Below are 17,180 nucleotides of genomic sequence, written 5' to 3' on the forward strand. Positions count from 1 at the left end.
TCAAACAAAATCCAACCAAACCCCAAACAGCCCCAAACTCCTAAAAGCCCGTGAAAAGTCTCCGTGCTCCATGCAACAGCCCCGTCAGCTCTGCTCGGGGGAGTCCCAGAGATCTAAAGGCGGAACGTCGCGGGCCGTGCAAACAGAGAGCATCCACGGACAGGCCAGGGAGAAGTGCCAGCGGCGAGCAGCCGCTCCGGCACGGCCACGTCCTGCCCCAGGGCACCGACCCGGCCCAGCATCCACGTTGGGCTGGCGCTCCCAGCTAGAGCCACTGCATTCCTACAGGAGGGGGCCCAAGCTTTCCCGGGAGATCACCCCGCATCATCCCACTCTGGGTGCGGCGGGGCTGAGCTCCTCGGCCATCCTTCATCGGCGATCTTTTCCACCGAAGTTCCCTCCGTGCTGAATGTGAATTACTCTCCAAAACTTGGAGCTCCAGGCCGGATTGCCCGTCTTGTGAAAGATGCTGCTTGTTTTCCCCCGTAACTTACTCTCAACACCCTTGTCACCAACCAGGTCCCATATTGGTCTATATAAAGAACACAGTGGTTTTTTTCCCACTGGAGATTCCCCCCCGTGTGCCACAGTGGGGCACATCCCGCTTCGTTTGTCCCCAGAGCTGCTCCCCACTCAGGCGGGCAACCAGAAACAGGCCCAGGCCACCAGAGGGTCTGCCAAGAGGGGCATGCAGCCCCAGCGCCGCCCGGGCCGGGCCATCCTGCCTGCCGCTGCCGGCTCCCGCGGGTGCCCTCGCTCCTGGAGGGTGCCGAACACGGGACAGCCGCGGTCCCCGCCGAGAACGGGATGGAGGCACCGCCCGGGGCTGGCGGGTCCCCGCCGCGGCGCTGCACCCTCGGCATGCTGTGCGCCCGAGGAAGGGAGCCGTGAAACGTTCTCCAGGAATTAAGAAGCTGTATTTCAGCAAGGCCTGGGGACTGACAGAGCAGGGGAGGAAGCGAGCACCCGCATCCGTCCGGGTGCCGCCTGCCGTGCCCTCCGGGGAGCCGCGCCGCCGACACGGTGGTGGCAGCGGCAGAAGGGCACGGAGCCGCGGGAGCAGGCTGACAAGTGTGATAAAATGATCTTCCTTAACTAAACTCGTAAAGCACTGGGCAATAAAACTCAATCTTCTGTAAAATCCAATTAAGTCATTATCTGACTGATTGTATCTTTAATTGAAAACAGAAGTGACAGTAAATTTCTGTGATATATCAGGATCAATCGATACCACTATACGATTCAGCCTCAAGAAGTGATTTATAATGTCAAACCTATATAGGTAACTCCACATTATTCTCTCTAAAACCACTGGTGGATGAAATTAAGAGTAAGTGCATTTAATAAAAAACAAGATGGTCAGGTTATTGATTACAACAGATGGGGGTGAAATCAAATAGATGTTTTCAAAGCAGAGAGCGAAGAAAATACAAGTAATTTCTTTTTTTTTTCTGTTTTAATACAGCTCACCAAATATACACACAAGAAAATTCAGTCATCAATAACATTTTTATTTCAGGTACAGCTGCAACTACAGAGAACAATGAATTTTTCTAGACTAGTTTCATTTCAGATTGGCTTTGGTAACACGAGGAAAGAACACCATAGCCCATTTTTAACAAAATAACAAATGCCAAAACTCATGGCAACTCTTAAGGGACTGACTTACTTGCAGTTTAGACTGCAATCTAAGGCAAGGCACTCAACTGTAATATGCAAAATATGTTAATTTGGCGACATGAGAAGAAAACTCCCAGACCAAGCAGCAGCGATAGCCTGTAAGGAACCGTCAGGAAGACATAACAGGATGATGTTTCCCACAGATGAGTTATGGGCCCCTGCACGGGGAGGGGCCGGCACAGGACTGACTCCCGATTATCTCGGCTCCCGCTACCCGGAGCCCCTGCCCGCATTTCGGCGACGCTCTCTCCGCCTCTGCCCCGACGGCGGCCCCCCCGGCCCTGGCTCGGGCGGCGGAGGCACCGCGCTGGCTCTGCGGCAGCACGATGCGTCAGCCGGCCCCGGCGGCAGCGGGGCGGCCCCAGGGGAAGCTGGCGTCCCGCCCCGCACCTGGGAAGAAGAAACCGAACACCCCCCGCCCGTCCCCCGCAACCCCCAAAGAGAACAAGCAAACCGAGAACGCTGCTGCTGTACCGCCCTGCCCCGGGCGAAGGCCGCCGCGCCGCCGCTACTCGCCGCCCTCCTGCACCGGGCTCATCGCGAAGTTGCCGGGCTGCGCGGGGGGCTCGCACTCCAGGTCCCCCTTGGTGCTCTCGCTGCTGCTCGACAGGCACCCCAGGCCGGAGTCCTGGCTGCTGGGCGGCGAAAACACTGCGAGTGAGGGGAAGAGAGAAAAAAACCACAGTGCCTGAGACATCCCCTGGCCCCGACCAGAGGAGACTCACACAGATTTCCCCTCTCCGGGAAGAGGGGCGAGCTGTTCCCTCGTGCATGCTGAGGTGCTGGTCTCCCTCCCCCCGGCAAGGGGAACAGCGGGAGAAACGATGGGAGGAAAACAACTTCAGGTCTGGGGGCTGTATCCCTCTACCCAACAAGGAAGCTACCTGCCTACAGACCTAAGGCCTTGCCTCGGGCTGCCCAAGGCTGAGGCCAAATATTACGAAATTTAAAACTAATGCAGTGCTAGGAACGGTTGTAACATTGCAATTTGCAGTAGATACAAAAACCAAGTAAAAGGGTCTCTGACCTTCCTAACCTTATACGAGTTGAGATCCACCCCCTACACTCCCTTCCTGCCTACCATGAATATAATTAAGGGGAAGCTGCAGTGGTAATTTCTCTCCTCATTAACTTCCTGATTGGTTTCAGGCTCAGGATTCCAGCAGCAGGCAGTTTGTCACCAATTCCAAATGGCCAATCGTTAATACTAATGTTTGTGTAGCTAACTGCCAGCATCTGCCACGGCTTCTTGTACAACAATAATAGTGAAAGGGTAACATTAGAGCTTCCTGTGTTAATTCAGATTCTGTTCATCAATAGGAAAATCTATGATGTAATTAGCAAAATGCATCGGTAGCTGAGGCAGTTGGAGGGAACTAAATCACAGAAGGAGCTCCATGAGCCCCTGACACCTTTATCATCAATACTATGCTCTGGATTTTACTGTTCAGTGGAAAGTATTACCAGCCTGTGGTCTTTTAAAAGAGAATATTGTTTACAGCCATTGCTTGTTTCTTAGAAGCCATGATGAATCTAGTACAACTGCACAAAAACAAGGAATATGGAGCTAAGGCTTAAACTCTGTCCCTGAAATCACACCGCTGTGCCTAAGTGAGCCGCTCCTCCACACTTGAACCCTGGATGCTTTCAGACTGGGGACTTCTAGAAGTCCTGAAGTTCATTGAAAAAGATTAAGTCAGGCTTGAGTTTGATAGCCAGTCAAGTTCAACAGGATTCAAGAAAAGTAAACTGCACCATCTGGGTTTAGCCCACTTTTTCATGAGAAAATTAGAAATACACTCCTAAAAAACCACGAACATTCCATTTCTGTAGTATCCTGTGTTTCTGCAGTAACTTCCATTTGCAGCTCAGCTTCCAAATTTGTCCTGTTTTTAAACACAACACTGGTTACGAAGAGATGGAAAAGACATTATGAAGTTGACATCACACACCATTTTCACCTACTTAACCCATGAGCAGACAAAATAGCCATTTCCATTCCTTTCAGGGAGTTTTGACCATTTTTGATATTGCAGAACCTGACTCCTTGATTTAAGGCAAGTGTCTCCTTTGATGCATATAAGGGATGACTAAGGCTCTAACATCACTCTGCCAAAGCAGACCCTATTATTGTCTTTTAGAGCCGACATAAATTTTTTAACTCCAGGGAATGGGATATTAACCCTAGATTACATTTTTTCCCAGCTAAAATGCAAAGAAAAGAACACAGTGCTTAGACATGAGGGAGTGACAAGGTAGTCAAGGCAACTTCCAATAGTTTTTATATATTCTGCAAATGCTAATTGTTTAATAACACAGAAAGAGGAATTTGGTCTGCAGCATCATGTACTCCTTTGCTATGTGGTCAAATGCACAGAACTGCCAAACAGGTCCCCATCTCCTCCAGGAGTCAAACAACCAGTGCACTGATTTGCACTTAGAACAGGCTGGAACTGCACACACATAACCTGCAGTTGGGAGCAACTGTTTAGATTTTAAATTTTTCTAGCCCACCAATCTTGAAGCCAGTAAGTGCTGCAGAATCAGAAACGATCCTTATGGTTTCCAAGAATGAAACTCTCTTCTGTCATAAGAACACACCAGGAGATTCCTAATGGTGTGTTTCCTACCCCTCCTTTTTAGTGTTTAAGCAGGGCTGGTGTCAGAGTCCAAGGAGAAATCACATCTCCTCAGTGTCTGGATGAGGATACTACTTTCACTGAAGTCTTTCCACTTCACTTCCTCTATTAAATAATTTCATCATGGCCTAAGAGCTCCAAGGACTTGAAAAAAGTGTAAACATGCAGATTACAGGAAGCAAGCAGAACAGAGAAACATTTCTTGTTCCTCTGCAATGGAAGCAACACAAACATCCTCACTGTATAGCCCAGTCTGCACCACACTCCCCTGATCTGAAACACACATCATGCACTACTTCAGGTGCGTATCTTGTTGGAGTGGTTCATGCTCTGACTATTATATAATGGCAGAGCAGAGATGCTCTGTAGGTCCACATGCCAAGGTCTAATCACTTAACAGAAAATGCAGAATTATCACCTTTCCTGATGTGTCCTACAGACTAGCTCCTCAATGGTAATTCACAGCTTTAGGTTGTGCCTGCCAATAATTGCAGCTTTGGTAGGATATGGCCAGGTCTAGCACCAGGAATCATCTCCTTCTCCATAAGGTGCCTTGCAATATGTAGTACTAGAGCTGGCATCACCTCAACATCGCTGCTGGCTCAAGGGCTCAGCTCTCCAACTCTCAGAACCTCATTCTGCTCTGATTTAGCAAAGCCCAAGGTGTGTGAAGGATTAGGACATGTTGTAAGGATTTTGTGTGTTCCTAGACTCCAGGACAAAAGTATAAGGGAAGTGACTGAGGTTAAAAGGGGATAACTTTTTGTTTAATCCCAAGTAGCCAACGGGCAAGAGGTTTATTTGTTTTAAAGGATTTGTTAATACTTCTAAGCATGGATGTGCCTGAAGTGATGTAAAGGTCCACTTTCAAATACTGACATCTATAAATCTCTGATCTTTGTGACAAAGTTTCAGAAAGTGTTGGGTTTTTTGGGGTATTGGGCTGTTTTTTTAAAATTTATTTTCCAAACACAAAGAATCCAACAGATTCAACATGCTACAGTACAGATGTTAAAACCCTACCACAGCACAACTGCCACTTTGTTTTTGTGGTCTACTTTTTGAGCAAATCTATGTTAGTTTAGTATAGACCTGTGGAATGACACAGAGGACAACTTCTTTTGGTAGACAGACAACCAAATCTGTTTCTTAGCATCTCAAGTGGTGGCTCCTAAGTCTCCTGGGCAAGTGAAGCTCCACCAATTTTTGCACTGACTTCCAAATTAATCAAAATTTTGCTTATTAGACACTTTGGGCTGTATACCCTGCTCTCTGAATATATGGAAGTGTATGTAATAAGAGCCACAAAGGTTTTAAAAACCATCTGGCACTACCAAGATTTACCTTGAGCAGGTAAGACTGCTACTTCTGTATCCAGACCTGGACTGCTTTATTGAACAGACCTCCACTGCAGTCAACAGTCACTGAAGTCAAACAAGGTGCAGTGAGTAGGTGCAATGCTGATAAGAAGTACAAGATACTCAGATTGGGACTTGTAGCTATAAAAAGGCAGCAAAAAGGAAATAAGCCATTCTGTTCCAGTGTTTTAATCATACAGCAATAAAATGTAGAAATTCCAAGTTCAAAGAAACAAAACCCATGTTCTTTTTGACTTAAGTATATGAGTTTCATCTGTTTGAGGCTTCTGGCTGATCCTCCCACAGTTGTTACAAAGCCCTTATCTGTGTAAATAACAGCACCAGAATTGGGTCTATGACAGTTTTTAAAGACCATTCCTTAATCTAATTAACTTTTACCCTTGGGAAAGCACCTGAATACTTTTGAGCCATATGAATCTGAAAAAAAAATCTGCTAATATCACACAGGAAAAGTAGTGAGAAGGGATCTCAACCACAGACACAAAACCTTATATCTTCTGACACTGGTAACTGCACTGACTTTTACCTTGAGTGATCCCCAAAATTCAATGGACTGAAAAGTCTAATACACTTTCAGTGATGTGAGAAATCAGAAGGACATTCATGCTTGGAAAGTATGTATTTTCTTGAATATACATTTAAAAAAATGATCAAACTCTAAATAAGGAATAATTTGTAAGGATTTAAAACTGAGTGGTACAATTAATTTTTTTAATCTCTTTCACCTTTCTTAGGGAAAGGAAAGTAAGCAAGCATGTCAGGCCCACACACTGCCAAGGGTCATTCACTTCCTCTTGGTGTGCATACTTGTGCACAGCACAGCTACACATGTAGGATGGAGAACTAGATGCCACTGGCAGTTTGATGGCATGGGAACATCACTAAAGCATGCCTAAAGCTTTTGGCATGAGGGTGGACAGGAAATGCTCTTCGTAGTACCTTCTCCTCCAAAACACTTTCCTTCTGCAAATACTACTGCTGCTGCAAGCAGCAACTTCCAGTCCAGGCTACAGAGATCCCACATAAAGGCTCCTGAAAACCAGACTGGCCTGGGAAACCACTGGAAGTCAAGCCAAGAAGCAAGTCATGATACCTGCAGAAAGGGCAGAATAAAAGAAAATAGCACTGGCAGAATAAGAGAAAGTTGCCATCTCCTCAGGATGCCAATTCAAACCACTAGAAGACATAAAGGGTGGCTGGCCATGCTGGCTGACTTGGTGGCTTGGAAATAACCACAGGTCAAATTCAGTTTGAAAACACTGTCCTGTTTCCACTCAAGTCAACGGTACCCTGTTACTCTCCTGCTCAGATTGCTGCCAAAAGGGCTGACTCTACCTCCCAGCATCAGGTCAAAAGCCCCAAATCAACCAAACAAACCCCCAGAACAGTCAGTGCTGCAAAATAAGCCACTAGGAACCAGAGAACTATCAGAATCCTCAGCTGCTGTCTCAGCAACTGAGAAGACATAAAAAAAAAAAGAGAATGGGAGAAAGCAAATTTTCCTGTTATGGAGAAAACATTAGAATGGCAGCAAGAGTGTCAAGGTCTGTCCTGATGTCACTGTAGATGATAAGATGGGCAAGATGCGGCCTCCAAGTCAACACATGCAGGAAGGTCAAGTAAATTCTCCTAACAGCTGCCTCTCACCTTGGGGAGTACTTAACCCTATGTTCTTGAACAAGGGCTCAACTCCTTAAGCAGAGTTAACTAACAAATGGTCAAAAAGAAAACCTACCTCTGTGATACCGCTCATGTGGTCCATTCCTGTGCGAATGCTCCATTTAAAAAGACGGAGGACTATTGACTTACACCAGGGTGCAAACTGCTCATAAGCCAGCAGTGCAATGTGCTCAGTCTCATATCCTGGTATTTGGCCCTGTGCAGATCTAAGACACCAACAGACAAGAGCCTATGGGTCTGTGGGTTCCTATTAGGCCCCAGAGAAGCTTCAAGAAGAGACAAACTTGAATCAGCTCTGTTTTCAAAATCTTCTTTAACACAATGATTCCGATTTTGTAAAGCCTCAGCAATGCATGTTCCTGAAGGACATTTGCTCTTGGTGAATCCAAATATATATTATTTCTTTTGTTCCTACTCTGTATGAATTGAAGTAAAAAAAAACTCCAAATTGCTATCTTCTCCATTACATCTCTCTTGCTCAGGATGACTGGATGAAATGGTTCTTACTGAAAATTCCTGCCAACATCCACAAGTGCATAAATGCGCTATGCATTAATGTGTTTGATTGTCCTTCTCCTCTGTCCTTTGGGCCTCACTACAGATGGGGACTAGGGAATAGCTTTCACAGGGATAAATCCCAGAAGCCCACTTGAAGCCAAGGGTGTCTGCTTGCTGCAGCTGGTCACCACAACATAGTGTGAGTGCAGACTTCTTCACAGCAGTATGATGTGCACCAATGTGTAAGATGAGAAGGCTGATACTAAGCAGTTTACAAGGGGAAAAAGAAAACTCAGCTTATGAGAACCCTAATGGTTTTCTTAAAAATAAACTTCACATATTACTCTGATCAGCTGAAATGTCTTTATGACTGTTCCTGCGACCAATCTGTAATGGACTCTTCTGTGCTGACCACAATGCAAATTGACTTGCAAGGAGTGATGATCCTTTTCTGCTTTGCAAACTATTACCACAACCGAAACTTGTCCAGTTCTAGAAATATATGTCTGTGGATATTTTCCTGCTGAAAAGAAGTTACAAGAGCAACAAACAGAGCTGCTTTTTGATGCAAAAATAAAAACAAGCCTAAGGATCCTGAAACAAACACACACTCCATCTGTGTCTCTTAACACAGGTGTAGTATTTCACTGCACTGCCCTTCTCCCCTTCTTAAACACCTACTCTTGTCACTAACATTTAAGGCAATTAGGATTATCCTGGATGCCCACAGTAGGACACATTTATTGTGTATTTTCATTTAGCATTAATTTTTGGCATTAGGAACTCAGGATAAAAGGTAAAGATCTGAATAGAGATCTTTATTCAGTATACTTTACCATGGATTATCTCAATTCTTTTCCAGTTCATGCTTGCAGTTTTAGCAACTAAGAAGGTAGGGCTATAACTGATGTAATTAGAAACCAGAAGCAAGAGAAAATATTCTCCTGTTGACTTCCTCACCTCTGGTTTCAAATTCTCTTACAGTAATATGTGAAACAATCAAATAGGAATTTCCACTTCTCACCCACTACCAGCTAGACAAACAGGTTGCTAAAATGGTACTTGAGAAGCTTAGGCTTTTTACTCAGACTCCAAAACATAGCCTGAAACTATACCAATCTTCTACAAAGCAACTGCCCTTCATGCTTGCATGCACAAACTGGAGCAGAGCAGTGCTGATGGACCAATGCTCTCTCTTATCAGCTTTACATTCTGTGGCTAACTTGGTATCATTAAGCCACTGCAGCAGGCTAGGAAAGGCATAGGACGAACAATCTCAGAAAACTTCAGGTGTGCTGAGGTGAGTAACCTTGCTTTGAGTGACTGAAAGGCAGCATGCAGAATTCAGCTGATAGAAGCTCTCTTTGTTTGGCAGACATGAATTGTTACTTGCCTCTTGTGGATGTACCCACACCAAGTGCTCACTCTACCGAGTCAGGTCCCAGCCAGGCACACCTCCACAGAAACCTCCCCAGTTTATATTCCACTGCCAGGAACCTTAATGGCTAGTCCTCTCAAAAAGAAAGCATTATTTTAATAATTTCAGAAAGATTTTGTGCTGGAAGACATGAAGCAAAATGTTCTCCAGCATCTCAACATAAAGCGGGCATCTCCCACTGTTGGGTAACAAGGTAAACCAGACATTTCTGTAGATCGTTTTTGACTCATCTATAGGTGAAAACATTCTGTAAGATTACACATAAAGCATGACAACCTCAGCCACAGAAGAGCTGGGATGAAGTCACAGACTTGACCTATTTTCAACCTGGTACTAGAACTACAAAGAAAGGTGTTGTGATTTAGTGCAGAAAGTATCTCCCTTTTCCTTCCCTAGCCTTCTCCAGCCCTTTATTTAATCCCCTGTGTTATCCTGGGCACACAGTTGCACAGCAGCATGGGGAATTATAATGAAGAATAGGTGTTGTATTGCCAGTACTGCAGAGATACTTCTCGTTCAGGCTGTAACTCTTGACTAGCAGATCTACTTTTGGAGATCCTTACTTCCCTCAGGTATTCAGGGTCCACCAGAGTCCAACAGTTTGCACTGCTGTACTCTGCATCAGAGTCCAACGGGAATTTTTGAAAAACAGAAACCAGGCCACCAACAAACCATTAAAAGATTCAAGATAAAAGAACAGCCACAGAAACATAGGAGTCAGCCCTGATTTCCAGCAAAGGAAGATTTAAAAAGTTGCTTTGAAGTATAGGGGGTATTTGGACATCTGTCACTAACTGAGGAGCAGCAAGGAATCTCAGAGGAATGAAGTTATTTGCTTCATCATGTAACAAGACTGTGACAAAGCTGGGACCTTCCATCTCTCTCTTCCTGGAAGTCAGATACTGCTTCTCTATTCCACACACAACACTGGAGACTGATTCTCCATCAAAAAAAGATGTCCCTGGTGTGTTATACTCAGAAGACTGACAAAAGACAGGTAGCACTGAGAAAAAAATGAACTTCAAATCCACTCTTCAGATTGTTTTTCTTACTCTTACAGTAATCAAATTCTGACAAGATTAAAATGCAAACATATCAATAATTTCTCATGAGAAATATATAACTATCTTATCAGCTGCTGGTGCACAGATCTAAGTTTCTATTTTGAGCATTTTATCCTGCCAGGACTGGTTTTGCATGAAATTGCTGTGCTATGGGGGCCAGAGTTTTGGAAATCCCTAGACTGTCCCACTACTGGGCACAGTACCAAGGCAGGTCTTGGCACCCCACATGCCTCTCCTGTGTGACAACTTTCTGAAGCCAGATCCATGAAGTGATCTGTTTTTACAGAGGTTTGTTTGGTTGTTTTTTTCCCCATGAAAAGAGAACAAATCATTCCACAAATCAGAGTCACAAGAGGCCACACAACCATGTGAATGGCCATCAAGCAATGGCCATCAATGGCCTTGAAAGCAAGGCAAATACAGCAATGGACTGCCTACAACTCCAAATCTTAGACAGGAATCATAAAATAGTTTGGTTGGAGGGGATCTTTATGCTATCCAGTTCAACTCCCTTGCAGTGAGAAGAGACATCTCAAACTACATCATGTAGCTCAGAGTCCATTCAACCTGACCTTGAATGTTCCCACTTGTGAACTTTCTGGACAACCTGTGCCAGTATTTTACCACCATCATTGTAAAAATTTTCTCCCAATATCTAGTCTGAACTTACCCTCCTTTAGTTTAAAATCATCATTCCTTCTCCTATCTACTAAAAAGCTAATCATGCCCTTATCAGCCCCCTCTAACTACTGAAAGGCCCCAGTAATGTCTCCCTGGAGTCTCTTCTCCAGGCTCAAAATGGACTCACCATCCTTGTGAGACGGTTGAGGAAAGAAAGCCAGCTGACTCCTCTGTTTGTTCTAAGTTTGCAGAAATACTTGATCTCAGCAAAAACAGTAAGCGGGTTAGATTTTTCCAAAGCAAAAGTTTCTATCAGAACAATTTCTGGCCAGCTCTAAAGAAGAGAACATGGTATTTTTCTCTTGGCACCCTTGAGTTCCCTCAGGCACAGTTAGGTCACTTCATGCTAATTTTGTGGAGACTGATTACTCCATCTCCTCTGAGTTCTGCATCTTCTCCTATGCTGATGACAGAGGTTTTTCCATTTATCCCAAACACCACCTAACCAGCAAATAATGCCACACCGAGGTGACTGAACAGGCAAAAGGCTTTTTTGTGGGATGACTGCTGACACTGAGGGTGCAGATGGAGATAGGAACTGCTTCCTGTTTCAAGGGAAGACCTCACAGGCTACATCTGTCTCCTGGACCAACCAGAGACAGCTAGGGAATCCCATCTCCTGGGGCATATAGCTCCCTTTCTTTTTTAATATATACGTATTTCAAACCTGTCCACACAAGAAGTTCCTTGTGAGTGGAAGGATCCTTCCTTAGAAGCATCAATTGTCCTACCTAAAAATGCACTGCCGTTTGCAACAGCTGAGGCAACAAAAAGTTTTTTGAAAAACTTTAATGGTTAATTTTAAAGGAAAGAGAACATTCGAGGCTCAGGATAATGTTACCAAGTAGCAGAGTATGTGGAGACACAAAAGGCACAAAGTTTCTCCTTTGTGTAGCTGAGCTAAACCAAAGAAACAGGATTCCAAGAGCTTAATAATCACATAAAACCTTTCAGTATTCAGCACAGAAATCCAAATACAACATTATTTTGGCTGAATGTCTCTCCACTCTTGGGTCAGAAAGGCTGTTAATCTTCACTAGTGTATCAGGAACAAAAAAATAGTTTGCACCACATCAAGACTAGCCATGTAAATGAAAATGTTAATTCTGGTCACTTCTCTTCATATATCATCATTGCCAATGTGAATTTATAAAACAAGGATGAAATCCATACCCGGGATCATCACTCCTAATGCTCAAAGCATAATAACATAGTTAATAATCATATACTCAGCTCTTTCAGGTTTAACAATTTAATTTTAAAGAGCACTGTCTCAGTGCAAGAGTGCTATATTATACAGCTTAAATTTTTTTTTGGACATAATTTGCAAGCATTTGGAAGTCAAGAGGTTATTAAACTATCTGTCAAAAACACTAGGTCTAATGCAAGTGATCTGCTATGGTAAATACAATATATTTTCAACTTGCAAACAGTTTAATTTACTTTTAAAATTCTCTTATAATTCAACTGTCTCTGCTGGGAAGGGAGAAGAGTACCTTGTACCACACTTGCAAAAGGAACAGGAGAGGTTTGTCAGGGACTTCAGCATGAGCAACACTATATCACAGTCACCTTTGACTGTGCCCAAAATTGAGTAAGTGAAAAGAAAGAAAAAGCCTTATCACTTACATCTTACAATTTAAATGAATCTGCAATTTAAAAAGCCCAGAAGGCTTTAAAGTGACCTAGTATTACCATGGCATTACCATTTTTAATATTAGCTTTCATCTGGATGCAAGTTCAGCAGATCTGCAATGAAATGGTTCAACGAGTATTGATGAAATACACAGCACAAGATGGGTATGTGCAGAGTAAAAATGTTGCTACTTGTTTTAAAGTGAGATTTATTCCCCCCAAAGTTTAGGAACCTTGCTGCAGTAAGTCACAATACTTGAGTAAATAGGGACAAAAACAGAACACAAAACATTTTTGAGGTAGTCAAGTAAGTTAAATGAAGTTTCACACAACATTAGGCTTAAGACAGATCTGTTGTGTTGTATTTATATTCATTTCCATGAACACAATACAAGTAATGCTGAGTTGTGTGCCATCAGCTGGAGGGCATGAGCCATGTCTAATGATGCTGCTGGTGCTGCCAGCTGCATCTCCACAGGCCCAATGATGTCCTACAGCTCACCTGGTGATGCCCACCTGGTGGGAATGTCAATCCACCAGTAGCCAGCATTTTCTTCTGGATCATGATGGCAGCAGCCTTGCTAGGAAGGATCAAAACTCCTCTGAGATCACACTGGCTATAGTCTACATGCTGCAGAGCCTGCCAGTAGAGCCCAAAAGCCTTGGTTGTGTTAGTTTCCTTCAAGGGTACTAGGTCCTCTGTGCCATCTTTCCTTACTAACATTGGAATGGGAGCAAGTCTAGCCAGCAAGTTTAAGTTTCAACATGCACTTCCCTGCCCTTGTCTGGCACTCTCTGAAGTCCAGATAGCAATAGTGGCAGGAAAGTTCTAAAATACTTAAACAGAAATTCATTGTTGTCATCTGCTGTAGAGAAAATTTTAAGGCAGATCTCTGGGCCCAATCCAGACCCTGGTGGCTGTATCAAAGACTGCCCACCTCCAAGGAAATCACTCCAACACTCCATCTCAGTTGATTTCAATAGCGCTGAAGGCAGCTCTGGTCAGTAAGAAGGTAGTCTGACACTCTAAGGGCAAGGCAGGATGAAGGTAAGTGAAAACTGGAGCTCATCCTCCCCTGCATCATACAGCCCTGCTGCAACCCACCACGGACATGGGGCAGTGAAGGGAGTCAAGAGCACAGGCTGCAAGCAGCTTGCACAACACAGTAACTCTGTAGTTGTGCTGTTCAGGGTCAAAGCAGGGGTTTTTCCCTCTCTTGAAAGACAGGGAAGGCAGTCCTACTCCACACACACACACAGCAGTTGAAGGCAGAAGGAAAAGCAGATAAATGGTCCAAGTTGGAAAGTTAAGAGTCACAGTTATAGAGGTCAGCTCCACAGCTGAGAAGGGACAGTTTGTTTTCAAACTACAAACCAACCCTCTCGTGAGCCTTTTTAACTACAATTAGGCAGTTGCATATTCATTTTGGGTAGTCCCAGGGAACTAATGTACCCACCTAACAGGAACACACCAGACTCCTCTTAACAAGCCAGTGTTATTTCACTCCGATGCAGACTCTGTTGGCACAAACCTGCGTGCAAGTGTTTATGCCTTTGGAAAACTTAAGAGACTCAATTCACAAAATTAAAGATCCTGAAAGCACTTGTGATTCAGGGAAGCACTGGAGCAAGATGTGTTGGCAGACACAGCTTTACAAATTAGAAGTTCGTATTTATCCAAGGGAGGAAACAGCAAAAACTAACATGAGTGAAGTCTTGATTTAGAGTAATCAGAAAAATTTATACTAGAGTTATGGATACACAGATATCTCAAATCTGCCTCAAAACTGAATTTAATCAAAATGTGTTTCATAAACCCAAAAGCCAATACAAAAAGTCACTGAAACAGTGTAAAAGCAGTTGTTCCAGGGTGGGAAAATGGAACCCTCCTTGCAGTGACTGCAATTGCTCAGAGACAGAACTTGAAAGGCAAAATTATTTATAAACAAATGGGAGAGAGCTCTCATTGATTTTTCTTTTCCTTTTATGTCCAGAAAGGAAACAAAAACTACTGGCCAACTGGACTTGGAACATTCTTTTACTTTCAGCAGTCTAATACATGATTAATACTATGCTTGGAATAAATAACCAACCTACACATAGCATAGAGGGTGTGACTTAGACCTCAGACAAATCTTCAACTTGAGAAATCTAATTGATTTAACAGATACTGTGAGATAAACATCAGGCATAGAGCTTTGAAACTGACACTGTAAAATTATGAAAAAGCAAGGAATAAATGCAAATATGTAAATGCCAATGTTAAAGAAGAAACTAAATTAAAATTGTTTGGTTTATTTCAATATGAGCTACAGTGAATACTCTATAACCTGGCTCCCATTTTTTCCTCACCACTTAATAAAATGAATCCCCAAGAATAAAGTCTTCAATTCCCAACATAATTCAAAACTAATCTCAAGATTTTGTCAGACTTTAAAGAAAAACTTATTTCAGAAATAAGCACTCCCCCCAGTCCTGTCAACCATTTTTAAGGGAGCTGTAATCCACACACAGAGGCCTTCTGCTTTTCTTCATCAGCCTGTGGGTACCAAGTGCAGAACCTTTAGTAGTAGAGGTGGGGGCACACTGTAGGGAACGGTAGGGGGCTGCTGGCATTTGCTGCTGCTGCACCACTGTGTGTGTGCTGTGACACAACAGGAATGTGCTCAGCAAAAGGCAATCAGTGGATAACCACCCTAGTGGAAACCACCAGGTCGCTTCGGTCTTCTCCTTAAAACACCAACAGCACTAAACAGGTAGAACATGGACACTCTCCTAATTACAGAGAGTAGAGCTGAGCCTCTCTCCTATTCTGATTATTCACAATCAGCATTAATATTTATAAAGGATCATAATTTACACATGTGGAAGCAGCAAAGGGAAGCAAATACTTTTATGCACACAAAACAAGTTCACGGGCTTTGCAGCAGTATAGCATTACAAGACTGGTATTTCTCCATTTTTCCAGTGTAGGAACATTTTGTCTTGTTCTTTGTTTGTTCTCAGTACTGCAGACTACCAAAATGTCACAAGCAGAAGCAGCTGTAAACTGGCATGTCTGATCTACTTCAACAAGTTTGGAAGAAACGAAATGTAATATATTATAGCCTATTTATGTCTGCAACAATTACCCTTCAAAACCCGAAGGAGAACAATGTAATTGAAGGTACATGCCTTCTTCCCTGCAGAAACCTCAAACAGCCTCAGGCAAGAGCCAATACAGATGTAGTACAAGGCATTAAGAGTGTTGGATGCTGTAGCTAGCAATTATCCTGGTATTTAAACAAATCTATCGCTCATCAGGAAAGCGTTTAGTGCAGTAGTCGGAGCGAGACAGGCTGACAGGAGCACAGCTACTTAACTGTCCCCTCCAGCGATTACACTTTCTCAGACTGAGAGTCATGTCAAATTAAACAACTACACATTGACTTTTCACTTCTATAAACATTAAGGTATGATTGACAATTCTTGGATGCTATAAGGTAGTCACCATGCGTACAGTTAGCTAATTTGTGGCACAGGTTTTTTCCCCTATTCTGAGCCATTTCTCTTGGACTATTTTTACAGTGCCCTGTAGCTAACATCTGCTTTGGCTTTTTGCAGGGTCACCATAATAAGAGGTCATCGCCACCATGAGAACTTCATGACAAAAGGTGACCTCTTGTCACCTTCGTGTGACAAAATAATATACAATTAAGTGATTGACCTAGTCTACAAAGTAACATTTTTTCTCTTAGTCCTGGCCCACACTTACCCATTTAACTCAAATTTGGAGATGTCTGGACAGCAACAATTGGATGCTAACACTGCAGTAAATATTGTTAATGTGGCATCTAGAATAGTTTTTCTAATTTCTACCCTAAGTCATGGAGATCTCTTTGGTCTATGTAAACAGACACTGCAAGAGGAAGGCATCACCTGGCAGAAAGGGAAATTAAATTAAAGGCTCTAAAGAAGTGTTCTGAGACCTCAAGCTTCCTGAGGCCATTACAACACCCCTACGACAGGGCACTACTTACTAATATCTGAAGGCTGCAGCGTAGTAAAGTTACTAGAAATTGAGCAGATACATAAAGCAGTCAAGGTTGTGAAGAAATACACATCCCTTTGATTTTATATGCAACACTGTGCTGCCTGAAACCACTATGATATAAATGACAGCTTTACTATCTATCCCACTAATTCAAGCCACAAAAGTAATGGTGTCCAAACTTTCCCCTCCCAAAATAAAAGGAGTAAAAAAAACTACATAAATAATACTTAACACTTTTACCACCACTGCTGTCACCTCCTGCCCATTCTCTACACTCCCTCCTCCCTAAAAAACCTCACCAGATTTGTTAAAGCCTCTGGTAAAGAAGTGGTTGGGATTAATACTGCATCATTACAAGAATTATGAATACAAGTAAGACTAGAATGCTACTGGTAAACCTGGAAGCTTCTATACTTACATGATTAGTGAATCTGAAGCTTTACCTTTATTTTG

General features: G+C 43.3%; 1 protein-coding gene across 1 annotated transcript in view; it reads right to left on the reverse strand.

The window, feature by feature from the left end:
* Nucleotides 1-2,188: 2,188 nt before the first annotated feature.
* The window catches only part of DMRT1 (doublesex and mab-3 related transcription factor 1), a 58,247-nt gene continuing 43,255 nt past the window's right edge, over nt 2,189-17,180 (reverse strand). The window contains exon 5 of the mRNA XM_066569477.1: nt 2,189-2,331. Coding sequence (XP_066425574.1) covers nt 2,189-2,331 — 143 coding nt within the window. The remainder of the gene's footprint in view (nt 2,332-17,180) is intronic.

The sequence above is a fragment of the Molothrus aeneus genome, chromosome Z (genome assembly GCF_037042795.1).
Source record: "Molothrus aeneus isolate 106 chromosome Z, BPBGC_Maene_1.0, whole genome shotgun sequence".
Lineage (NCBI taxonomy): Eukaryota > Metazoa > Chordata > Aves > Passeriformes > Icteridae > Molothrus > Molothrus aeneus.